Genomic DNA, 27,745 nt, shown 5'->3' with positions numbered 1-27,745 from the left:
TTCAATGTGGTCTCTGACTTTTGGACCTCTCTGTATGTAGTCTGACATATAATCTGACATAGGGTTGAACTCCAACTCATTCCACACTGTTAAATCTCTCTCGGCCCATTTTACCGTGCTCTTAGATGGACTGACTGACTGACTTAACTGGCTGTCCTTGTCACATCAGTGGTATGCTAAGAGAAGAAAGCCAGCATCTACCTTCTCCTGAACCTCCTGCTTTTCTTTGAGGGCCTCCTCCAGCTGGGCTTGTAGGTCACTGATCTGAGCCAAGTTCTGGGCCGACTGAAACCACAAAAACACAGGAAAGGAATATGGTCAGTGAGCAATATGATACTGTAGGTCGATATTAAACGTTTTTTTCTTTAATTCCATCTGATAGAAGAATGAATGATGAAGGATTTCAGTTTTACAGTACATCACAGTACATTCTCAATTATACAGTATGCAGACTATACATACATACATACATACATACATGTACAGCTAAAATATAAGAAAACAAAATCCAAATCCATCAAATGCCAAACAATAAGAAAGTAGCCAAGTAGAGTACCATGTAGATCCAGCAAAACATGATGACATTAAAGTGACATTACCTAGACCAATAAATCTGCTGGAAAGTGTGATGAAAGCATATCAATAAATCTCAATTCAATGTGACCTGTGTGAAATATTTGAAACGAGTGCTTTTTTTCACAGTAGATGAAGCACTCTGCTACAGCGAGTCCCATCAGGAATTCAGCTGCTTCAATTTAGACAAGAAGGATGGCTTCATTTGGAGCCCGTGGAGGCAGATCACTCATCATTCCATCAGCGATGAAAAGGAAGTGCTTTTACTCCACTTTCATTCCACTTCCTACTCATCTGCATATACAGCTATATTAATACTAATGGGAGGCAACTTGGAGCTTGCCAATACCACTGCTTTTCAAAAATGGCTCAATTGGCAGGGATGGATGGTTTACAATTTCATGTAAAGCTTAATGCAGGTATTTTACCTTTTGCAAATGAACTTGGGATTGCTTTTTGACATGATATTGTGGTAGAAATGACATGATATGTGGAACATGCAGGCTAGACTATGTGTGTGTGTTGTGGCAATGTTGACACAGCAGCTTGCTGATATTTTAGGTACATTTCTGCTTCATTAAAAATCATACACCAGCCAGTCAACGTCATCCATCTGTTGATGGATGATTCAGTTGTATTATTTACCAACACTGTTGGTTGTGGAATTGATAAATACTGCACTGGTTGTGTATGGGAATTTTGTTTGTTTACGACAAAACTTTGTGGAAGCTTTTCCATCTCAACAAAATCATAATCTCTAATAACAAGTACAAATAGTATTATTTTTTGTTTCTTCACTTTTTTCTGAAACATGAAATTTGAAAACACTGAATTTTGACATAAAATATTACCAATTGGAAACTTTTGTGTATGGTCTGGAGTCTGACACTGGTTATTGTTAGGAAGAGGAGTAGAAACTTAATGAGTTTGTGTCAGTTTATTAGGGTTCATTCCCCGAGGGGGAAGACCCCTACTAAATTTGTGCTGGTTTATTATTATTATTTATTATCTTACACATACACCCGCAGTGACTGGAATCGGACAATGATACTTAGTGTTGCATGATTATATTGTTGAATTTACTGAATTAAAGCGATGGAAATCTACATTATGCTTAGTTGGCATGCAAACTATATAAGAGGCCCCAGGCCATTATTTGAGACCCAGCTTTTATTTGACTACCGGCTTTTATAGGAATATAGGAATAGTAAAGGATTATTGCTGCTTCTGTTGAAACCTTGCTAAGCTAAGGTAGCAGTGTAAACCAGTTGGGCTCTGAAACTCAGTCTGGACCGTCAGTAAAGGTACAGACTTGGGAAGACTGAAGTCACTGACTCTGCTTTCTATGTTGGCCAGTGAAAAAAGACACTTCAGGTTATACCAACGAAACCTGGTCCTGGAATAATACATCTCTAAAGAACTGACCTATTCAAAAAAGGGAGATATGAGTTTTTCCTTGCCACTGTCGCCAAAGTGCTTGATCATGGTGGGAACTGTTGGGTCTCTGTAATAACATTATAAAGAGTCGGTCTAGACCTGTTCTATTTTTTAAGTGTCATGAGATGACTTTTGTTGTGATTTGGCGCTATATAAATACAATTGAATTGAATTGAATTGAATATGGGTAACCGTAGGTCACAGAGGCTTGCAGAGAAGCCAACCTGCACAACTCCCAAATCACAAAAACACATCATGCGGACCTGCATGTCAAGCAAGTTGATTGTTTGATTCAACTCCTGTTGGGAGGTTGGTTCAAAAGAGAGATGAGTGTGTCTGGGGTTTCAAATGTATGCAAATGTGTGAAGGGGCTGTGTTAAAGCTAAAATTGGGTGTTAAGGTGTTATTTAAAAAGTATTAATTGACTCCACACACATGATTTCCCTCAACAGATAACCAATTCTGATGCTGCTCTGTGGAGTTGAGCTTTATTTAATTCTTATGTCTTTATATTAAAGCGCTCCTGAAATAGAAAATGTAGGTCAAAGTAGGACACAAATTAATTGTGAGATGGGATACAATAGGTAGACACATCAGAAAGCAGAATAATAAATAGTAAAATATAAAAGCCTTTTTTTTTATTATTGTGTAATAAATATATAATTGATGTAATTCCATTTTAAAAATAAATAATTAATTAATAATTTAAAGAATAAAGCTGCTTTCAGGTTTCTTCAGGTCAATAATTACTTTGGTAGCACACTCCAGAATTCCATATTTGTGCACAGTGTATGTGAAACAGACAGAGAGGAGAAAAATAGACCTGGGCAACAGCAGCCTTGTGTTTCTTCATCAGCTCGTTGAGGTCCTCCTGGTCCTCCTCCATCCTAGACTGCAGGTCATTCTTCTCTCTCTGCAGACGACTCAGCTGCTCCTCCAGCTGACAGACAGACAGCAAATGAAAGATTTGTAAATAGCACAATCCAGCTGTGTTGTCACTATGTCAGACAAAATTAGACATAACTGGTTCTCCCACCAAAATCAAAATATCATTATTTACATAAATAACCCCACAAATAGGATCCTCAAATGCTTTTGTGTTGTTGCGCAATAATGATTTCTGAAGCAGGAATTTACTCAAGGTTACTCAAGGTCAAGGTTGTTTAATAAAAAAAAAAAGACAAGACTCCAATCTTGGTCGTATGTCTGTGATGAAGTGACATCTATTTATTATTATTATTATTATTATTATTATTATTATCAATTAATAGGTTGTAGTAGAATACAAGGTAATGATCAAACATAAAATGTACATGCATTAATAACAATGCAGCACCAGTAGGCAGAGACACAAACGATATAATTTATCACAGCCTACCAGATTAGAAAAGAAGAGCTCCTAGTGACAAAATATACAGCTCAGAATATACTCAGGGAAAAATAAATGGGCTGGAAGAGACTCAGATTTACAGTCATGACACTGCATGTACAGTTCAAAGTCACAGCTGATATAGTACATGTCTGCATGTATTATCACTGATCAGCATTAACAAATGTTAATGTGTTGTGTGTTTCACTTCATGAAATTAAAGTTGTAGCCCCTGTCACACTACACACACAGAACATACATACAAATATTTAAAATTAGAAGAGAATAAAAATCTAAAATGGACTTCCGGTATGCTCTGCGAGAGATAAGAGGCACGCGGAAGAGCTCTATTTTAGCGAAGCCTTTTGTTTTATTACTGTTTCCCAGTTTATTTTGAGGATACTTTCAGCCGCATTAAGTGCGCAAAAATGCCTAAAAAGGTGCAGAAGCCGGACTTTGAACCACCTGCTACTAGGATAGTAGCAGGTGTAGGATAAACCTGAGGATTGTTGGCATACCAGAGGGCACGGAACAGGGGCAACTCACAGACTTCATGTCATCATTTTTCACTACACTGTTTGGAAAAGAAAAATTACCCCGACTTCCGGTGATTGAGCGCACCCTTAACCCCAAGCCAGCTCCCAACCAACCTCCACAAGCCATGATAGTCCGGTTCCACCACTTCTAGGCGAAGGAGGACATTGTCAGTCTCACCCACTACCAACAAGGCCAGTTATCGTTTAATGGCTCTGCTATCCAAATTTTCCCAGACCTCTCCGCAGAGCTCGTCCGACGCCGAGGGAAGTTCAAGGAGCTATACGACGTGAGTATCAGATTCCACCACAGATACCCCTCCAAACTAGTGGTAACTTTCCAGGAGTCTGAACACGCTTTTGAACAACCCTCCTCTGCTTCAGCCTTCTTCAAAGACAACATTATCTCGCCCTTGACTCCCAGTAAAATGAGCAGTGATGCCTAGTGTCCGGCAGAAATGTAATTTGACCACAGTGATTAAGTTACTACACCCGGACTGTTAATACCTGGTAATATTGTTCTTCAGCTGATTTGAATGTGTTGCTGATGGGTAAGAACATTCCACAACTAATTTAAGTATGTGATTATCGCTACATAACGTTACCCTTTCGCCCCCTCACGAAACTGTGGCCTCACAGACTGGTGTATCATTTTGAGCTAGAGCTCTTCTACTATAACCTTTGCCCACATTGCTTTATGGACTCCAATCCTGTGGACATGCCACTATAACTATCATTTTATTATAGCCATTATCATTCTCTTTAATTTACCTTCTTCCCCACTATTTGTTCCATTATTGGAAGTCAAAGGTGCATGTATAATGCGATCTATCATTTCTTTTCTCTTTGGTATGTAACTTATATTGAATTTGTGGGCTGCCAGGGCTCTGGCATATCTACAAAGACATATCTATTTGACGTACTGTATTAAATGTGCCATCAATGTAAGGGTATCATACACTCATTATATCTACAAAATGGGTGTTTGTTCGTTTCCGTTTCATCACTATTATATCTACTAATAATGTTATTGTGACCGTGATAGTTCTGAACAACAAACAATTTTTCTTGCTCCCAGTATGCATCACATGCACTCCATTCTCACATTGACAGCTTACAATAGTCACTCTCACTATCTGACCACAAGAGGGCATTGTGAGCTCACGTGTGATCCCTATCTGGCTGCTTCTGTATCCAATTCTGTCGAGTTCCATCTTGGCCATTTCTGCTGTGCTAGCTCTTGTCAACTTGTCTATAACTGGTTGAAAAGTGCAGGTTGCATACTGTCAGCTCAATCTTACATACATTGCTTGACAATCTCTTGTAGTTACAAGACTCTATGCCAGTTTTGAGACTGAAGTAATCTTTAATATGTATAATTTGTTTGTTCTTTTTTAATTTGAATCTGGGAATTTTTCTTTTTCCTTGTATGCAGATGATGTCATACTTTACATATCAGAACCAGCCACATTGCTCCCTGGAGTTCTCCACAGCATTGAACAGTTCGGTACCATTACTGGTTATAAACTGAATATTGGCAACAGTGAACTTTTCCCTCTAAATGTTGCTGTCAAGGACCTCCCTCCCTCAGCTGCTCAATTCAAACTTGCTCAAAATCAGTTTAAATACTTTGGTGTTAGACTTACACGAAGACTTGCAGATTTGTATAAAAATTACTTTATTTCTGCCTTAGAGGGCACTAGACTTGACTTTGCTCATTGGTCCTCTCTCCCACTGTCTCTAACAGTTTGCGTCAATTCAGTAAAAATTAATGTTTTGCCCCGGTTTCTCTATCTTTTGGCGGTCCCAATCTTCGTTCCCAAGTCCTTTTTTAAAACCATAGACCAAGCCATTTCTTCCTTTATATGGAACAAAGGCCCAGTTAGAATAAGAAAGACCCTCTTACGGATGCCAAAAGCATTTCCAACTATATTATTGGGAAGCAAATATACACAGTATTCTGCACTGGCCCCATTGCCATTATGGCCTTAGCGACTGGGCCCCTACCTGGGTGCAGATGGAGGAATCTTTGTCCAGACCAATGTCCCTTATGTTGCTTACCTGCGCCCCACTATCTGTCTCCTTCTAATGTAAGTCGTAGCCCTGTAGTTAGCCAAACACTGCGAATATGGAAACAGTTTAAACGCCACCACGGAATTCAAGCAATTCCAATACTCTCACCCTGTAACAACAACCCAGATTTTCCTCCGTCTCTTTATACAACCCTATCATAAACTTCACACCATCTTAAGATTTGTCAGCAAAACAGCAGTGACAGCTACAATTTTCAGGATGATGAGTGGCACAAGGTCTTGGACAGAATCCACTCCATCTTCCTCAATACCTCCTCCATCTGCGCCTGGCATAGTCATGCATAGTCGGCATGTTTTGGCTTTGCCCCTCATTATGTACCTTCTGGGAGTCAATTTTCGACTCTATTTCTAAAGCATTAAAGACAATCATTGACCCTTCCCCACTCACTGATGTCCTTGGCCTCGCACCCAAAAATATTCCTCTCTCTAGACTCCAGAAGGATGCCCTGGTCTTTTCCACCCTAATCACCAAATTGTTGATTCTCATGGGCTGGAAGTCTACTCAACCACCATCTCATATTGGATGAGAGATTTAATGAGTTGCTTACATTTTGAAAAGATTAGATACACACGACAAAGCAAGGCAGAGAAAACTCTCTTGACCACGAGTGAGCTTTCTCAAGTCTGACTCACTCTCGACTATCCTCATGAACCTAAACCAACCAACCTCACCAACCTCTTTTATTTGCTTTTGCTTAAGGTGTGTGTATTTTTTCTGTTGTGTTGGTGTCGAATTCAGTTGTTGCTGTCAGGGTAGTGGGAGGGGGGAGGGGCTTGTTATATGTCAAACCTTGGTCTTGTCATTTCCATGAAAACAATAAAACAAAGTTCAAATTTAAATTAAAAATTTTCTTTTTAAAAACACAATAAAGATAGTGGTATGGTAATGTACAAAACTAGCATAACAAAAAGGCCAAGATGGCCAGACGGCAGCAGGGTGAACAGGCTGGATGGGTCTTTTAGTATCCATTGGGCTCTGTGTGGGCACCTCACCTCTCCGATATAACCGATGCTTGGTAAATGGGTACCAATGAGGTTCTAGACTGTTTTAATCACCCACTGCAGAGCCGTGCACATCCCATGCCAGTTTGTAATGTTTCCAGTCAGGACGCTTTCTATTGTTCCTCTGTAAAAGTTAATAATAACTTAAGGCAAAATTCCCTTGCCAAGTTTCCTTAAGAAATACACTTGTTTTCGAGCTTTCTTTACCAGCGTGGAGATGTGTGATGGTTATTACCAGGAACCTAAAACTGTTGCTTCACCTCACCTCCACTAATGTAGATAGGAGTGTGTGACTTCATCTCCTTTTTCCTAAAATCAATGATCAGCTCTTTGGTTTTGCTGACATTGAGCAGTAGGTTGTTCTCTATGCACCACTCTGCAAGATTGCAGATTCCTCCCGATAGGAATTCTCATAGCTGTTTGTAATCCGGCCAATGAGTAGTGTCATCTGCAAACTTCACAGAGTTCTCTCCATGTCAGGGATTGCAGTCATGGGTATACAGCATGAATATGATGGGGTTCTGTATGAAAACTGGTGAGGGTCCAGGCTGGCTGGGACGTTGTTTTTGATGTGCTGGAGAACCAGTTCCTGAAAACACTTCATGAGTACAGATGGGTACCGTTAAGATTTTAATGGTAATATTACTCTTAACGATACTGCTTATTGATCCGGCTTTAAAAGTACTCTTCTTTTTGTTATGAACGATCAGCTGGCTAATGGTTACTTTTTATAAAGCAAAAAATAAAATAAAATAAATAAATATGCCTTTCCTGTCTCTCTACTGTCCTGTCAAATAAAGCAAAATGCCAAATGGCAGGGGTCGCTTTATTTGAGGGGACAGTAGAGAGACAGGAAAGGCAGGGGAGAGAGAGAGAGGGGATGACATGCGGCAAAGAGCCCAGGTAGGACTCAAACCTGGACTGGACTCAAACCTGGACTGGACTCAAACCCGAGCCCCTGCGGTAAGGACTCAGCCTTGATATGTGGTATGCGCTCTGCTCTGTGAGAAGAAAGGTAACTTTTAATCATTAACACGTGTTTGTATAATTCAACTCCTGTGGGTGGCTCTAGGCTGCTAGTATGCATAATATACCTGAGGTTCCTGAGGTGGGCAAGGACACGAGAGATGAACTACGAGCTAGGGTCGAAAACTGGTTGTGACGCACTTTCACTAGATGTTTCCAAAGATTGCTCGTGTTTCCGCCCTTACATGCAAAAGACTTGTTGCACTTGTGGCAATGAGCATTGTCAGCATCGCCTCGTGTAACCTGCGTTTTGTTCTCCACCATAGTCGCTAAGAGGGTCTCTCTCCCTCTCTCGTAAATATGACAGGCTCCGAGGGAGAGACTGAAGAATGTCTTAATCTTATTGCAATATTTTTTTAATGTCTCCAGTACCGACAGCAGAACCATTAATTTCATAGCTTACTGATACCATGGTCTTTAATAATTCAGCCCCGGGGCCCATTTAATACCTGGTTTTGGTACACAGAACGGTTGTCATTTAGACTGGACACCTTTTTGGCAAAGCTTTTTGGTACAGGGATGGTGGTGGTTGTCTTAAAGCAGATGGGAACAATCTCCTGTGACAGTGATATGTTAAAAATGTCAGTAATGACATCGACTAGCTGGCAGTCGAAAGCTGGTAGCTAGTACACGGCCAGGGCTTTGACTTTTTAGATGTGCCACTCTATGCAAAGCAGAGGTTTCCCTTTGAGGAGAGCCCTTATTAGCTCCTACACACTGATCACAGGGTGCAACAGGAGTTACTTAAGGTCCCAATGATAACCAAGATATCCAATTAGAGGCTTAAAGCTAGCAGCGACTGCCTCATACCTTCAGCTGAGGGGATGGACTGTGGTGAATGGTAATCCTATTTCTGTAATGACCAGGAAGATATACAAAGGAAGGAGAGGGGCTGGTGGTGCAGGGCTATGGATTAATAAATGATGACTAATGTGACTATGTGAAAAGGCTAATGAATTAATTTGCAAATTGTGAGTAGATGAGGAGTCAGGGACAGGCAGTGCTCACACAGTTGCATCCATTTTATTAGGAAACAGGCCAAACAGGCTGTATTAACTTGAATGAAATAAAGCTTCAAAGTATAGATTTGGATTATGAGGGTAAGATTTATTTATTCCTTATCTCTCTTTATTAATACCACCCACTGCGAAGACGTACCAAGGTGTACTTCAGTAACTAAAAATATCCAAATGGAATCTGGGGCAAATTCATTTACATTTCACATTTTCCTTTTTTAGATCCACTATTGGCCTCATCGAGTGCTGATAAAAGCTTTGAAAGCAGCTCCAACTCTGCAGCTAGGGGAAAATACTGTGATGGACATTTGAAAAAACAGTCAGTAGCATCAAACTTTCATTTAGCACATTTAACAATAGGTTGTCGGTGACATCTGAACCCAATTACGTGGTTTGGCTCTTTGTTTTTGACTTTTGTCTCCTCAGATTGCCGTGGTTCCCTGTGGAAAAATAAAGCTGTCGAACAACACGCAAGACAATTTTCTCAAAACACTGCAATTACAGCAATAGAACGACAGGGGAATGGCAAAAACGATGGACCATCTGAAAGGAATGTTATTTGAATGATTTTATCTTTGTTGAATTGCAATGTATGAAGTGGCCGGGGCTGCATCAAAAAACCCTCCATTTACGCAATAACCATTTCTGTCATCAGGTCTCGCAGCCTTTTACTTTCTCAGCAGGCTGGAGGTGCGCTGCAGAGGTTGTCCTCAAAGACATAACTTCAAAACAAACAGCTGGCGACACATTCATCTTATCTCTGTAATATTTCTTTTCCACTTTCTACTAAACAGACCAACAACATTGTGAAGATAATTAAGTTGCATTTGCTTTCCAAGGTCTTCTGTAGTGGAATACTGGAATACTTCTCTAAACCTCTCCAAACAACCTGACACACAACCAAAATAATAGCTGAGATGAAGTCATCCATGGCTTGTGAAATATGGGCCCAAACACTCAAAGAATACAGGGCCAAAAGCTTGGTTTTATTGGACTGTAGGTGGGCGACTAGTGTCTCATACTCACTCACTTAAAGGGAAAATTGCCACATTTCATGTGGACGTCCACTCCGTGTTGACGGTAAATGTCATCAATTGAAGCAATAAATTCCTCTATTGACAGAGAAAGATGAGTTCTCTTGCTGTAAAATCTGCTGTTCTTCCAGAACCAGTGCCGTCATAGTGATGTAGTTGGAGGCATGGAAGAACTACAAACTATTTCAAATTGGATTTCTAGTCTTTGTCTGTGTGTAGCCGGGGGGCGTGCTGCCGCTCAAAATTAAAACCGGTTCTCTTTGCTTATAAACTAACTGTTTCCAAAAGTGAAAATGCAAGGATGGACAAGGATACATTTTTGGCTGACTCAGATATTCAGCTGTATTCATTCGAGTATGCAGCCGAAGAAATGCAGCAAAGAGAGGCAGAGGCTGCGGCTGCATTAGCCATGCAGGAGGATATGGCCGGCGGAAACCAACCTGAGCTGCTGAGAGCAAACAGCAACGGGTGTTGCCTTTGCTCAAATTGCCCTCTGATGGCTAAAGAAACTGAAACATTCTGCTTAAATGAATTTCAGGCTGGGCAGTTTTTTTTTTACTCAGCAGTCAGAGGCCTTCTTCAGGATCCCAAAGATGAAAGGAAAGCTTTCTTAGTCAATAGAGCACACACTGAGAAATGTACTGCTTCAATTGACTACCTTTACCATCAACACTGAGTGGACATCCAGATACAACATGGCAAATTTCCCTTTAAAAGGTTTTCCGTGGAGTTGTTGACCTCTAGTAGTGCTATGGAGCTGTTTTTTGATGAGTGAATGTCTGCTTTGTTTGTTGCACATGTACGCCCCAAGGCTGGTGACGCAATACACAGTCCTGCCAATGCTTTCACATTATTCCACCCAAGATATGCTACAATGTGCCAGCAAAGGCAGGGAAGAAGAGGAAGAAGACTGTTAGCTAGTAGAGATGTCACGATTTTCCAAATCCACCATTTGATTTTAAGGTCACGATTCGATTTTCGATTTAAACGTTTATATTCCCCACAGTGTTTGTATATTTATATAGGCAGTGACAGTGTAACAGTTCAAAACAACCCCAGATTCACTTGCTTCTCAGTCTGTGTCAGTATGTACAAAATGTCTCTGCTCAGTCGAGACTTTCTTGGTTTCTACAATTACTCTGCAGAAGAAGACAAGAAAGAAAACAAATAGAAAAAATAATACTGGGAGAATCGCCGAGTGGTGACTCCACAATGCTGCTCATTCACTATTATTAAGAAATTCCAAAGAGCAGTTAATTCTTCTCCAGTTCAAGTGCATTTAAACAACAGCAACATATTTGGAAAAAAGCTATCTCTATCTGTTGAGAGGGTAAAAGAAAAATGAAAAACAATTGAAGTTGAGGGAAAGCAAAAGTCATCCGGACATCGTCCTCGATCCATCAACACATTCATCCATCCCTTTTTTTCCCTAGTATCTGTACCTGGCCCACAGCTGTGTTAACACAATTATCTTTACCCTTAAATTCACTGTGGACATAACATTCACCTTTTTAAAACTCGCATTCAAACTTTTCAAGGTGCCATGTCTTATTTAAATTAGGTTCAGCAATGGAGAGGAAACACAAGGATATTAAACCTCAATGATACAGAGAGTAAGCTTGAGGGTAAATGAACAGCAGGAGAAATGTGGCCACGAAGAAGAAAAAAGGCAGTTTGACTGACAGGTGGAAATAGATTGCCATGGGAACAGGGCTTGAAGTAAGAAAAGTCATGCCAAAAGGACAGAAAAATACAAAGGTCAAAAATGCTAAAAATAGGTTGAAAATGGAAGGAAAGTTTAAAACTGAAGATGTAAAGAAAGAGTCAGAAAGTCTTACCCCAAAGAAACACGGTAAAAGAAGCAGACAATTAACAGAGGGAGTAAAAGGGTGACGGGGGATGAGCTCTGAGGGAACAGGTGTGTCCTCTAACCCCCTATATCTGGCTAAAGGCAACGGTTTGACTTCTCTATTGCTGCCCTGCTACCATCACAGATGGTGCAACCTCATAAAAGCCTCAAAAACAACCTATCTGACCATCACTGATGATCGTTTCCAAATGTTGTGACAGCTCTAGCTTTTTCCTCTTATTCAACAAGGATATGTTGTGATATGTTCCAAAACTGCCACCTGTGGTTGTGTCACTCCATGAAATGCTGCTTTTAAAAAGCGGCGAGGAGGATCAAGACAGCTGTACTGACCGCCTGTTTTGTTTTGGAGATGTCTTCCATCTGAACGTGTAGGTCTTCAATTTCCACCTCCATGGACTTACGAGCTTTAACTGCAGCCGCACAGGTGAACTCAGACTCCTCCAGCTGGAACGGACACAAAAATTGAGGAAAATCAGTTCAGTAGCCTCAGCAACCTAATATCAAATGTGCTTGTTCAGGTTAGTCAATTATATGTTCAGTCACTGTACCATACTAACAACTGATTCCGGTCCCAGTCCATAGTGATGACTCCAACAGTGGTTCTTTGCTTCTTTCAGAGAAAAACTGATTCTGTACTCAGTTCGAAAACCTCTGTAGGCCAGAGGTCAGGTATTGCAGTATGACTCAATATGAATGCATTTCATAAGTACACTGTGCCGAGTATACATAGATAATTGTCAGAACTGTAAGGGGGCGTCAGTGGTCGTGGGGTAACTGCGGGGGAGAAGCTGCTCTTGGCCTTGCTTACTACATCTGTCAGTTCTTTATTCTGAACACTATTACATGCATGCACGCACGCACACGCAATCACACTTTGAATTGTACCTTATCTCTGTAGCTGGTGCAGGAAGTATACATACAGTGGTGTTTTCATGGCTGTACCTGGTTTTTGAGCTGGGCAATCTCCCTCTTGCTGGGTGCATTGTTCTTTATGTGGTCTAACATGATCTGAGCGTCAGCAAGCAGAGCCTTGGTTCTCTTCAGGTCCTTCCTCAAACGCTTCTCAGTCTCGATATCACCACTTCTCACCTGGGAGACGGGTAGAGTGAGGTTTGGTGATTCAACTGATGCATCGGGGATTAGCCATGGCCTCAATCCATGTTACCATTTAAAAGCCCAATCCCTACATTTTGTACCATATAACATTTGAGATAAATTTACACACATCATTTAACACAAGTTTGGCTTGTAGATGGAAATCCAGTATGGATGGAAAAACATTTTTTATTTCTGTCAACCAATCATTATAAAAAATACAGGTCTGTTTTATTGGCGTGTTAATATTACTGATGTAAACAAACTTGACACATCACCAGAAAACATTCATAACATAGATATCAGGTTTGTCTCATGTCTCAAGTGTTTGTATTAAAAATGGCTCATTTATTACTTCTACCCACATTAATATAAAACAATATTCCCAATAATTCAGTGTTTTGGGAAGATAAGATGACTGTCTGGTTAAATAAGAGTGAGTCTATGAATTTATTTGGAAATAAGACATAAAATGAGAGTTCTGATGATCTTGAAACCTTCAATCTGGAGTGACTGACCTCACCTCAGATTTCGCCATCCAGAGGGATGCTGCAGGAAATCACACCAAGGTGTTTTTTTCACATGTTCTAACTAAGGTCCTGTTCTAGTTTCAACAGGACTGGGATCAATTGCACTATGTATAGGGTAGTTACCTTGTCCTGTGCTGACAGAAGCTTTGACTCCAGCTCTCTCTTCTCTTTCAGCACCTTCTGCTTCTCATCGTACTCTTCTTCAAGCTGGACTTCTATTTGCTTCAGCTAGACACACACAAAAACACCCAGAAATGAGTAAAGTCATAGTTCTATCTGATGACACAGGATACATAAAGTAGTGCAGGTGTGGCTGCTGGCTGCTATGACAATAATCAACATAGAGTGTATAATTCTAAATGTATATCTAACAAGTCTAAAGCCCTCGAAGGTCTTGTGTCCCTAAAGGCTGCACAGTTGATTTCATTACAAAATAGTAAAGATGTATGACAAACAACATACTGTTGGTTTGACTATTCTTACAATCAAACTACTAGGAGTAGGGACAACTCTGTCTCAAAAGTAAAGTGGAGCTAAATGTTACTGCAATTATGCATTCTTCCTGCAGAAGAAAAAAATGTGTGAGAAACTAGGTAAAGCTAAAAGTCTAGGCTATCTCAATTTTGACCCTTATTTTTTAATCTCTCTTCTTTTAGTCTCTTGTGAGCCACCCTTATGTATATTATTTGTAAGTATTTGATTGGCTGATCCAGTTGTGAGCCATTAAAATCCAGGAAAAATACGATCAAAAATTCAAGCAGAAGAGACGAGAAGCAAGGTAAAATGTTTTTTAAGGAAGTTATAGCTTTGCTTCTCTTTTGTTATGTGTTGTTGTGGTGGTGAACAGAAAGCTCATGTAAAGAGACTTTACAATATGTGCAGCATTTAATTCATTGCATTACTCTTTGCTGTCGTCACAAGTGTTTTCATTGTCTCATTTGTCTCTCAATGTCTGTTCTTACTTTTTCTCTCTCTCCCTGTCACTGTTTCCGTGGTCTCAATCACAATTGTGACACAGCGCCAAAGCGATTGTCAACTTAAATAACAATAGTGAAATAAGTGGATGAACATGTAATGAACTTCCTTACCTTTTTGCTGCAGGACTGTCTGATCTCCTCCACCTCATCGTCTTTGCTCTCGATCTCCTTGGAATGGGTTTGACGCAAGCGCTCCATCTCCATCTCCAGACGCAGCTTGGCCTGAAAGAAAAACAGACATTGTACCCTCTGCTCTCATCATGGCTTTAAAGGAACACTGCTGATTTTCAACCTTATTTCCATACATTATTCTCTGTAATTCTCTGTACTGCATCTGCTTATAGTGGAAGACGTACAGGGTGTTAGAAAAGGAGAAAGCAAAGGTTTTCTCAAGCTGTCTGGGAGCATCACTACAGCTCAGTCAGCTGCTGATGTATAGATAACTTCACAATTCATGTCAGGCTCTGGTGGCCACTGAGGGTGCAGTTGTCCAGCTAGCTGCCAGAACAACCTGCTAGTCCAGCTGGAAGCAGCTAGTACCCCCAACCCATATTAATTGCAATATGTTTGTTGGGCAGGAAAATGTCCTGATCCTCTGAGCTTTTATGCCTGTGCTTCTCTAGTGTATCCCTTAATTCACAGTATGATCATCATCATCTAAAATAGGGCTGGGTGAGAAATCATTATCATCTATCAATTTTCAGCAGAATTGTATTGTGACAATAAGATCATATTTGCCATGATATATGTTATCAGGAAAATGTTAAAGTTATGATACTAATTTCAAACATATTGTCCAGCTATGTGTATTGTATTGCATCAGAATTTTTTGTGTCTGCTTATTGTAGGAGTGTGTAGCTGGCTAGTGGAAATATTATGAAGAAAGTATAGAATGAAAAATATTTCAAAGGATCAGTTCAACATTTTGGATAATAAATACACTTTTTACTCTTTTACAGTGCAAGCGGATGGATATCAATCTCATGTCTGTGTGTTATGTACGAGGTGGAGTCAGGAAGTGGTTAGCAGAGCTATATAAACTAGAAGCAAGGGGAAATAGCTAGCCTGTCTCTGTCTCTGTACCTCTAAAGCTCAATAATCAACACGTTATATCTTGTTTGTTTAATCATTTCACAAACAGGAATGAAAAAAAAACATGGTTGTAGGGGGAGTGCTCAAACTCACATAATAACTCGCCAAAAAACACAAATTGACATTTGAACATTTCTGTTTGTGTACGGATTAAACAAATGACATGTGTGTATTTTCCTGTGATAGGAGCACCGTGCTCTGTCTGTACCTGCTCCAGCATCTGGATTGTGCCGGCCTGCTCGTCCAGCTCCTCCTCCTGGTCTTTCACCTTGGCCTCCATGTCGCGAAGTTGCTTCCTCACCTGAACAATGAAAAATGGTACAATAACAAATACATAATATAAATATAATACAGTTTATTCACTTGAAAAAGAAAGAAAGAAAGAAACCTTGGCCAGCGATGCCTCATCCTTGGATTCCTGGGAGTTGAGGTCCTGCAGCTCGGCCTCCAGCTGGTCCAGCTTCAGGTTGACTGCACACACCTCCAGGTCCTTGTCCTGCAGGACAGAAGGTTACAGTCAGAACAGAGAGGAGGGGGCAGGTGGGAAATTACAGTGGCTGAGTTTTGTGTACACTGCTTGCTGTTTATATAATGTAACTTAAATACAGCATAGTAGACTTTAGCTACAGACAGATGCTACGATAGTTTTAATGCATTCACTGAATACTGTATGCAGTAATTAAATAAAATGTGAATGAACTATTTCAAAGTTATAGGAGCTGCTGCTGGATCTTTGTATGTTCAGCAGTGATAAAGGTTTTTAATGATTACATGCCAATATATATTTAATTTTATGATAAGAAATGATAACATTTTGCAACAATTGATTAATCATTTCAACAGTTCAAAGAAAATGTAAAAAAAATAAAAATTGGATGTCGTCAACTTGGCTCTGGGAACTTGTCATGGGCTTTTTTCACGATTTCTTTGGCATTTTATAGATTAAATGAGGAACCGAAGAATTAATCAATCGAGTAATCTTGTGAAAGTTTGAAATTTGACCAACATTCACAACTAATGGATTACTTACTGGCTTTTTCTGGAGCTTTTCATCCAAAAAGAGCCTTCAGAGTTTCAACTGAACAGTCTTGCACATAATCAGCGGATGATGAAGCTCAGCTAATGAGCTTGCATGTCAATAGAACCATGTCCATGACAACTGAGCAAACTTCATCCGCTGATTAAGACCATTGCTGTGTTCGAATCACTCCAATATTTACTGTCCATCATTTTATTTGAGTGTCCAAATTGTCCAAAGTGTGTAAATGTATCTACTCTACAGTGCCCTCAAGAATTTTCCCAATGGAACAAAAAAGTAGTATCCATGACATGTACACTCTGCTTTCTGCTCAATCTCGCAATGCAATGTGCTGCATTTTATAGGTGTGGAAATTGTTTAGTTGTGCAACACCACACCTGCCTGTGATGATGCAAAATGATGATGATTACTGTGTGAGTGTCCAAAATCTGTAAAAGAAATTAATTTACTGCTCACTTAGTAAATAAGTGATCAAGGAAGTCATTTCGGACACAACGCATGTGAAACGTTTGAAAGGTCCAGAAAAAGTTAAGAGTTCATCTTGAGATTGGATTGTATTTTCAAAAAAATATATATATTTCCTAACTGGTTCTGGAACCCTATTATGTGATGAGTACCAAAATACAAGAATGACATTATAATATAAATTCTCTTCAAGCCCTTTTACACCTTGGGCTGTTATATAATGCTTGTGTAACCCACATTAGTTTCAACAGCAACTAAATGGTTAACTTGCACTCATAATATTGAAGTTCGCCAGAGGGGCGCTCTTACAAATGTTTTAGATCAAGCCTTCTCCCTGGTCAGAAACTCTCTAGACTGAAAACAGTGAAAACAGAACATCACGAGCTATCCCATTAAGAATTAATGATTATTGAGGAACTTTATTTCATTTTGTAGTTATCCAAATAGACTTCTGATGAAGCAATTCTTTGTCGATGACACTGTCCTTTTCTATGTGTAAAGTCCGTGTGGAATCAGGTGAATTGTTGATGTAGTGCTTACTAGAGTAAGAGTATCATATCAAAATTTTAAAAAACAACTGGAGATGAATGTAAGGAAGAATGCTATTTTTTAAGTTAAGATTTGTGAATGTAATTGTGAGTATGTGGATACAGTATGCAAACAGGGCTAGCTAGGTGGTGTGGGTTTATTGGGCTACACCTAGGAGCATATTTTAAGCCAAGAGGTAACTCTGAAGGTTACTTTTGAGGCTTAACTGCTCAAATGAAGAGTTTGGCTTGTGAAATGATTTTCATTAGATTATGTTAACAATTAACTGTTAATTCAAATGATGTCTGTTAGGTATAATTCATAGATCCTCTTGAGAATTGAGTTTATGTGTAACTGAGTTGCGCTAAGAATATATTTTGGCATATTAATATTGACCAAGGGTTATAGTTATTCTATGCAAATGTAATAATACCACAATGTTTACTAGAGTGATAATTGGTAATTTGCTTAAACGATACTGGAGGATCACTGTACAGTACTAACATGATTGACTGATTCTATTTCTTGATTGTATTCTGCTGTCTGCAGATTGTTTTTTTGTGTTTTTGATTGAGCCAGCGATCCCTAGTCATCATTGCAGTGTGGGGGGGGGGCATCCAAGCTTTTCCTATCCTCCCACCAGGATACAGATAGACAAGGATAATAGCTCAAGGCTTAAAGCCTACAGATATACAATACCCAGGTAGTAGGCTGAAAGACAATGGACTGAACTTGACTGAGGGAAAAGACAAAATACTGTTATACCACTGGGGTTGGGATTTATTATTTTAGTTTGTTATTTTTCTTATATGCTGGTTCTCATATGTTGTTGGCAAAATAAACTGCTATTTGAGTATTTGGCAAACTAAGAACATTAGCTGTGGTTCATTCACTCCCAGAGCAACCGGAGAAGAGATCTCACAAACCTCCAGCTGCTGTCGAAGGCTGAAAGCATCTCCGGTCAGCATATCTTTCTCGCGGGCCAGTTTATCCCTCAGGCTCCTCTCCCTCTGCACCTCCTCCTGGGCTGCACTCAGCTCACTGTCAAACCTGCATGCAAACACACACACACACACATGTTGACATACTCCACTGATTAATACTGTCAAAACACACATACACAAGCACAACTACTGCTACACTGATGAAATCTGAGAAGCAAAATTCACAGTGTGAAAGTTCATGAAAAAACAATTTAAAATGTGCTGAGGTGGTCATAAAGAAGATCCTGCATATCACCTCCGTTTTAACAACAACAACAACAACAACAACAACAACAACACATATACAGATACACAACATGTCCCTTGCTAATAGACACACACACACACACACACACACACACACACACAATCTGGAACACAATATAGTTATTTCTCTACAGTTATTATTGTTACTACAGCAACACATCTGGACCTCACAGTTTATGGGAACATGGCAGAGTAAGGTAATACAACTGTGTGAAGTCGCGTGTATCTACAGACACCTGCTCAAACATGACTTTGTGTGTGCATGTACTGACTTCCTCTGTTTCTTCTCCAGGTCGTGGTTGCGGCTCTGTTGACCCTCCAAGTGAAGTTTGGTGTCCTGCAGTTCAGCCGTCAGTCGTTGGGTTTTCTTCTTCAGCTGCTGAATGTTTCGCTGGGACTCCTCATTATCAGCCTGCAGGTCGCTGATCTGCATAAACGCACGTATACGACAAATCAGAACTGACGAAGAAAACTTTCCACACGTTGAAAAGCCTGTTGCTGGGAAACGCAGAGAAACAAATGGCAGAAGAGTTTACAGCCATGCTAGCAGCTCTGTGAGGCTGTACTTAGGCACAGCAGTGCTTTGAGATGAATGCTAATGTCAGCATGCTAACATGCTCACAATGGCAATGATAACGTGCTGATGTTAACCAGGTATGATGATTATCATGTTCACTTCTTCTCAGTTTACCGTAACTGAAAGTTAAACTGAAATTTTAATCTGATGACAGATGAAGGTAAGGGGATCAACGTTATCGCAATTCATTCTCTGGGGACAATGAATGTATGTATCAGATTTCATAGATGTGGAGAAGTTTCAGCGTGAAAACATCCCTAGTGGACTGGTGGACTGACAGACCGAGCTGTCAGGGATAGCAGAAATAGCTAAAATCGAGGAATTCTACAATACATAGGGCCCTATTAAAACAATCTATAGGGCATAGTCTAAAGCACATGGTGCAAGTGCATTTAGGGCGTGACCTACTCCCCTTTTGCTAGTTACACGGCGCATAATCTGGGCGCAATGTAAGGCGCAAAGAAGTTGTATTTAGTCCCTCAATTATTCATAGGTGTGTTTTGGGCGTAACATGAATTAAACCAATCAGAGTGTCATCTCCCATTCCCTTTAAAGCCAGGTGCGCCTGCAAATGTTGTGTAGTCGTATCTTACTATCTGAATAATGCGTCCTTTAAAAAGCAGGAAAATACTGCGGCAGACGAGGTTTTTTGTTGGTTAATGGCGCTATCACTTTCTGCTGCTTCAAGATAGCAATGTGCCTGTCCACACCTCATTTTAAGACCAACACGCCCATGGGTGCACAGATGGGCGCAAGTACTTAATACAACATGGGCGCTGGGCATGAAAATGACAACTGTGTGGGTTGGAAACTAGCAATGACACTTGCGCTGCGCTGTGCGGCGGGTGTAAGATAGGGCCCATAGATAGTAAAGCTGCATGGTAGTCATTATATCACAGACGGAACACAATGACGAAGTAAAAGATTTATAAAGGAAGGTGTGTATCAGTGAAACTCTCTCCAATATATCCACTCACCCTTCTCTCCAGCTGTCGCTTGTTCTGCTGCTCCACCTCAAGCTTGTCATCAAACTCCTGCTGCAGTCTCTTCTTGGTGAATTCAATCTCTCTGATGGCTCGTTCATACTTCAGCCTCCACTCTCCTCCTGTCACATCAACATGTTCAGTCACAGTCTGCTTCATAGCACCCGCAGAACATGTATTTTTCAAAGGGGAAAAATTTGTCACAAAAACAGTATTATTTTGAAATGGGGATTTCAGTAAATAAATACCTCCCAACTTCTGTGTGTCATAAAGTATAATTGCAAGGGACAATGATACTTTAATACTAATATGACGGCCTGCTCCTCCTGTTTTGTGTTTCTCCCTTTCACATTATCGGCAGGTAGAGATGGGCGGAGCCATCCAACTTGTTGTCTTTCACCTGGGAAAGGTTATTTAGGCTGGCTTCTCTCTCTCTCTCTCTCTCTCTCTCTTAACATCATCATCTAGCCTTTTGGTTTGGTTTACCCCTGGTTTTGCCTTTACAACACCACACATACAATCAGCATTGCATCCACCACTGACTTGCAGACTACAGATTAATTTATTACTTTTGCCTTAGTTTCAATTAAAATATTGTTTAAATTATTTTACTAATAATTTTGTGTGGTCTCCCTCTTTGTCTGGCTCACTGAGCCTGGGCTGTGACAAAATGGGGGCTCGTCCGGGATATGAACCCGGGACCTCTCACCAGATCAGTGTGAGAACAGTCAGGCTGAAAGCTAGCGTCTATCTTAAAGCTCTCTGTGCGCACAGCAAAATCACGCAACTGAGTGTTTGTGTGTCAAAACGAACTCGCCAGGTAAAACTGCTGCTCCCCTGAGACTTTCAACCTTACGTTCAACGATATACAAAGCAATAGAATCAGGCAAGCAATTTTTTAGTTGCTCAAATATTACAAGTTTGCAAAGCTTTTCAAAAGTATCAATTCCGAATGCAGAACACCAACGATTAAAGTGGCAGGTGAGACAAACTCCACATAGGTTTGACTACTATTTTTATTCCAATGTCGAAAACGTTGACAGCACCAACTCATAGGCTTTTAACACAGCAGTTTTCACTTTGGCATAGTCTTTACTATCTGCTGGACTCAATGCAGAATATGCTTATTGAGCTTTACCAGTTAAACACACTGAAGCATCAGAGTGTCCAGCCAATTACATGTATCTGCCACTCGCTCAAACAAGGAAAAAAATGTTGGCATCTTTCTCGTTCAATTTTGGCAACAACCTTAAATTTGTGCCTATGTCAAACCTAGAGCAACAACTTAGCCTCCTTAATCAGAAGCAATTTGTACTGTTCCAACTCTAAATTTTGAATTTCATTTTTTCCAATTCCAGTTGCAATTTAAGTTATTTTTGTTGTTTCAGTTTATCATGCTCTAATTGCAAAACTAACAACTCCTTTTGTTGATCAAAGCTTAACCCTGCATTTCCCAAACTAGGCTGCGTCACTTCTTCCTTTTAAAAAAGTACCCTAGCTTCCAATAAGTTGGCTTTCAAAATGGCTTTAATATTTTGTTTCAAAATGTTTATCACCAATCTCAGTATCATAATGTTCGGCTATTTTCAAAAGCCGATCCTTAGTACACTGATTGAGAGAGTGACCAGAAGGAGAGTACTCTGTGCAAAACAAGGTGTAAGGATTGGGCCTAAGTGGAAGTTTTTTTGTTTTTTTTTGTAAATTCTTTGTAAATTTCATGGATAAACGAGCATCTGGTTTGCTAACTTGGTATCCTGACATAATCTCATGGAGCTGGCACATAAGTGGCTGCACATTTTGTCACCAACTACAAAATAGGCTACATGGAAAAGGGAACAAGACAACCAGTATTGAGAGTAAGACCACATGTTATCTGTACATCCCCAGGTGAATCTATTCAAATTTTAAACTGGTTTGAAACTGCGTGACAGCTTTTGTAAATCCAGTGTTTTCTTATTTTGTTGAAACTGAATCTCTGTGTCCTCTTGTCCCACAGACCAAAAACTAACCCATTATCAAGGTAAGGAGAGAAAAACAAACCACCTGCGCAGGCAAAGTACTGACAGCTGACAGAGAGGGTGGACATCTACAGTATCTGAAACATGACATGTCATCAATAACATGTTGAATAAAACATCACAAAGTAAGTAGCAAGATTTATTCAGTTTTGCAGCTTTGACCAAGTGAGCAGCTGATCTTGCTGAAGGTTTAAATATTCTTGATCATATGGATCATACTGTTTTCCTACTGTAATATTATTTCCATGCAAGTGTCAGATTAACTACATAAAATGTACTACATCTGCGTGCATGTTTGTACTAACAGTAAAAACATGTAAAAACCCTTCACAAGCTTGAAATATTATTGCCCATTTCAGTTTTTAATTTAATTTAAATTGTTTTACTGTCTGACATGTTTCTAGAGCCGTCACACCACCATCCCACATTTTGTCACACTACAGACACACTCTGAGCTGGCATAAAATGTGGGGATTGTGGGGGCAATTTTTTTAGTATGAATATATAACATAACCAAAACGTGGTTACAATGAGTATGTAAGGCTGTGTTAAGACTGACGTCAGCACTGTGGCAAAAACACAGCCCCATCATTCATTTCAATGAGATCCCACTGAGGGATCTGGCAAAACACAATGCCACAAAATATGTGCAAGTACACATTCCCGGTAGTGTAACTTTATAACATGAATGGGCTAATTCTCAGACAATGCAGTTCTATTTTCTGACTGAACGCATGTTTACAGAATAGTATGTAACACAGCTACTTAGGCTTAAGTTGAGTGTGTCTGACCTGTGTCATCATCATCCATCTCTCCATTGAGTTCAGAAGCCCTGATGAGTCGAGCCTCCATCACCTCCATCTCCATGGATTCCATCTGTTTCTTCATGCTGTCAAACTTGGCCTGGTGGATGAGAAAGAAGAAGCAGTTACTATGACAACGTGAACACATCTGTCTCCACATATTAACCATGTTTTTCATGTGTTGGAGTCCCAATAGAAGCACACAAGACACACTGGACGAGTCTCAGGGGCCCACGGAGGAAAGTTTCAGCTATTGTTGATGTAGGATTATGTCTCCCGCTGAGAGTAAAAACCAAGAACACAGTCAGTCCCATCATGATGTAATTATTGCTGTCCTGAGCAGGTGTGTTTGGAGTGGGTCTTCTGAACAATTATGATCCCTTTTGTGACCCTGAGTGTTTGATATTTGCAATAAATTTCTGTAGAAAAAAACTGTTTAAAGAACTAATTTGTGCAACTTTTATTTTGGTCTGTGAATGTGGCTGTAATTGGTGCAGGAAGCAGGAAAATTTAGACATTTCGCTCTGAAACCATCCTTTCAGACAGCCCTCCCATCAAGCTCAGTAATTCAAAGGGTTAGTCTAAGTTTTGTGGTCAGATAAAATAAGATGGAGATATTTGGCCATAATGCAAAAAAGTATGTTTGGAGGAGAAAATGTGAGACATTCAACCACAGTGAAACTGATGCAATGCACAAAGTGGACAGAGTAATGCAGAAGGAAGACTACCTCTGAATTCTTCATCATCAAACCATCAGCTAGAAAGTTAAATCTTAAGTGAAAAATGACCCTCACACATATTATGGCATGACTTAATCAAGCTAAAATAATAATTTTGAAATGGCCTCCCAAAGTCATGACCTCAAGCACATTGAAAATATGTGGACTGCCCTGAAGAGACGAGTCCATTAAAGAAAACAAACTTAGATGAACTCCAATATTGCCAAGAAGAGTGGTCAAAGAGCCAACCAGTATTCAACCAGAAACTTCTTGATGGCAGCTGATCGAGGAGAGAAGGGCTAAGGGACATTGTGTTGTATGTACATTTGTGACCCATTTAGATTTTATGTTTCCTGAAGACACACATTAAATTGTTAAAAAAAAAAAACATTTCTAAATATTTTTCTTAAAAAAGGACATGCCTTTCCAATCATTTTGTTACCAAAAACAAAACGGTTGCATAAATAATTGTAATTCCAATACTGGTATAATATACATTACATACAAATGTAAGGGAATTTTGGACCTCAACTGCGCATTCATTTTGATAGCAGTATACTTTTAACTTTTACTTTCCTGAGGACTTCCTGTAACTTTCTGGAGGGTTTTTGGGGTTCCTGGACCCACCGCAATAACTTACTGTATAGAATAATCCAAATATGTACACACATCTGGTCCATTCCATTGCAATATTCCCAACATGCAATGAACTACATTGCCCCTTTGTGCCTCTCCCTCAATCACACACACAAGAAAAAAAAAAAATACATCCCACATTTTTATAAGCCCGGCTATTTGTAGGCAGCCCCTCCCCATGGCTATCTGAGCCGTCACCATAAAAAAATCTATCCCATATAAAAAATACCATGTCAAAAATGTCAAATAGTGAACTAAATGGATCGAGGGAGTAGGGGGAGGGCAGTGGTGGAGAAATGGTCTGACAATATGATTTCACAATTACAGTAGTCACTTTGCCTGTGTGTGTAGGCAGAGGGAGCAGGATAAGAGAATGCTGGCCAATAACAGAAAAATGGACAATTTCAAGGGTTAAGGGTTCGTGTAATGGTCATTTTACAACACCAGGTTGTATAACAAAATTTACATTTGTAGTCCCTTTTTAACACCCAGCAAAACATAACAAAAAACATTCATTTTATTTTGATGGAGTGAGGCAGACGAATTTAAAAGTCTCACAGCCAGGGGAAAGGAGCCGCTCTGGAGCCTGGTGGTACGGCACCAGATACTTCTATATCGTTTGGAGCAGGGTGAACAGGCTGTGGCTGGGGTGGGTCTCTTAGTATCCTTTGGACACTGTGCAGACACCTCACTAACTGATATCACTGATGCTCGGTAGATGGGTACCAATTATGTTCTTGGCGGTTTTAGTAACTCGCTCCAGAGCCCTCCTCTCTGGGGTCGTGCACATTCCATGCCAATTTTTTTATGTTTATGTCAGTATGCTTTCTATCGCTCCTCTGTAAAAGTTGAGATCTTGGCAAGAGAATTTTGCTCTCTTAAGTTTCCTTATGAAGTACAGCCAATTCAGGGGTGAGTGTCTTGCCTCCTTTTTCCTCAAATCAACAATCAATCAGCTCTTAGATTTTGCTGACATTGAGCAGTAGGTTGTTCGATACAGAGTAGTATCATGATATTTTGCGTGGCAATATTGTATCAATACACGGACGCCAAGTATCGATCTTAGAAGTTATTAATATTGTGTGTTATATCAGTGTTTCCCCTATATGCACCTAGCAGGGGTGTAACATTACGTTTTTATGAGAGGAGAGGGCTTCATCTTGGGTTTGAAGGAAAAAAAATATTTATATATGTTGATAAGTCTCTACCATGTTTTATCGCTAGCTTCTCTGTCCTCTCCTCTGCTGTTTGACCGAGGGCGGGGCTCAGCTGCCACACACACACACACACACACACACACACACACACACACACACACACACACACACACACACACACACACACACACACACACACACACACACACACACACACAGACAGAGCGCACAGCAGAGCAGAGAGGCCGCAGTGGAGACAGTGAACCAGGTGAAGTGAAAGTAACGTTTTACTGGAATTGTGGTCAATTCTTGTAGAAAAACGATATTTCTACCTGCTTTGCTAATAGCGAATAGTTAGGAACAAGTTAAAACGGCAGCTGTCTGTATGTAGTCCGTTTATCTTTGTTTGGCTTGCAAACTCAGCTGCTGGCTGAGACGGCAGCCCCTCCTCTCTCTACAAGCGGGACCTGCAGGCAGTGAATCACAGCAGCGGCAGAGGGAGGAGGACAGAGGACAGGAGGAAGAACTGATACTGACCGATGTCTGTGGTCTTTATTCTTTCTAAGCGTCACTCAGTTTAGATTTGTTTTTAGTGAGATATTATTGAGTGTACATAGTGACTTTGCTGTGTCTGCTCTAGAAACAATATTTAGTTCCATTTGAAATATAACTTAATTCTAATCATGTTAATGCACATTTGCATTCAGTTAGGTTGGACTATGTAATACAAACAGTTCAGTTTGTCAGGTGCATGCAACATTTATGACAATGTCTGTCTGCTGGACAATGCCATTTTGCTGCAATAAAAAGACTGAAGTGAGATTAACACAAAACTTTATCTTATTAGATAAAACAGATGTTACATAACTTGCTGTTCAAAAAAAGGTTATAAATTGCAATATATGTTTTAGCAATGTTCGCATATCCTGCACTATCCTGTATGCTGCTGGAACAATGCAAATTTCCTCGCTGAGGGATCAATAAAGGATTATCTTATCTTATATCGCAAATTTTTTAAAAATTGTAATATTATCATATCGTGACGTAAGTATCGTGATAATATCGTGTTGTGGCGCCTCTGGTGATTCCCACCCCTATTGATATGAATTGTCATCATTGTTTGTAATCTGGTTGATGATGGTGGCGTCATCCGCAAATAGATCACAACACAGTTTTCTCCATGTTGGGGATTGCAGTCATGGGTGTGCAGCGTTAACAGGAGGGGGCTGAGCACTGGTGCTTTGGTGTTGAGCACTAGAGTGGAGGAGGTGTGACCACCACTCCAAACTGTCTGGGATTGTGAGGAAAGTGCAATTGCGTGGAACCTCCACTTGCAGAGTGTGGTACTCTTAAGTTTCATGGGGGAGATGGTGTTGAATGCTGAGCTTAAATCAACAAACGTGATATAGGTGTTGTTACTTTCAAGATGTGTGAAGACTGAGAGGAGGGCAGTGGAAACGGCATCCTCTGTGGATCTGTCGGTTCGGTATGAAAACTGGTGAGAGTCCAGGCTAGCTGGGATGTTGTTTTTAATGTGTTGGAGAAGCACTGCATCTAGTTTAGATGGGACACTGTAGACCTTTTTGGTAGAGGAATGAAGTTGGCTATCTTTAAGCAGGTGGGAAAACTTTGCCGAAAGGCAGCTTTTTTGGCTCCGGATATGGCCCTCACCTCTCCACTCATCTAGGCTTTCTAGTTTGGGAATGATTTTATTGTCTTTGTGATCACCACCTCATCGACACATTCGCTGATGTATGATGTCACTGATGATGTATTTGTTTGTATAAGATTGGTGTGGTTCTCCTGGGTGGTGGCATCTCTGAACATGTACCAGTCTGCACTCAAAACAGTCCTGTAGAGCTGCTACCACAATGGTAGCGTGGGAGGGCTTTGTAGCTGCCATGAATGTTCGTATAAACACAG

The 27,745-nt window shown here is 40.2% G+C and overlaps 1 protein-coding gene across 1 annotated transcript in view; it reads right to left on the bottom strand.

Moving 5' to 3' along the window:
* Positions 1-27,745, bottom strand: part of LOC139284844 (unconventional myosin-XVIIIa-like) — a 156,053-nt gene that overhangs the window by 21,954 nt on the left and 106,354 nt on the right. The window contains exons 26-37 of the mRNA XM_070905181.1: positions 23,299-23,410; positions 20,484-20,611; positions 19,202-19,356; positions 18,606-18,729; positions 16,036-16,143; positions 15,856-15,948; positions 14,667-14,777; positions 13,702-13,806; positions 12,896-13,042; positions 12,284-12,397; positions 2,834-2,950; positions 202-285 (exon numbers count right to left, since the gene is read on the bottom strand). Of these exons, the coding sequence (XP_070761282.1) occupies positions 202-285; positions 2,834-2,950; positions 12,284-12,397; positions 12,896-13,042; positions 13,702-13,806; positions 14,667-14,777; positions 15,856-15,948; positions 16,036-16,143; positions 18,606-18,729; positions 19,202-19,356; positions 20,484-20,611; positions 23,299-23,410 (1,398 nt within the window). The remainder of the gene's footprint in view (positions 1-201; positions 286-2,833; positions 2,951-12,283; positions 12,398-12,895; positions 13,043-13,701; positions 13,807-14,666; positions 14,778-15,855; positions 15,949-16,035; positions 16,144-18,605; positions 18,730-19,201; positions 19,357-20,483; positions 20,612-23,298; positions 23,411-27,745) is intronic.

The sequence above is a fragment of the Enoplosus armatus genome, chromosome 5 (assembly GCF_043641665.1).
Source record: "Enoplosus armatus isolate fEnoArm2 chromosome 5, fEnoArm2.hap1, whole genome shotgun sequence".
NCBI classification, from domain to species: Eukaryota; Metazoa; Chordata; class Actinopteri; order Centrarchiformes; family Enoplosidae; genus Enoplosus; species Enoplosus armatus.
This window is presented reverse-complemented; position numbering and strand designations above follow the sequence as displayed.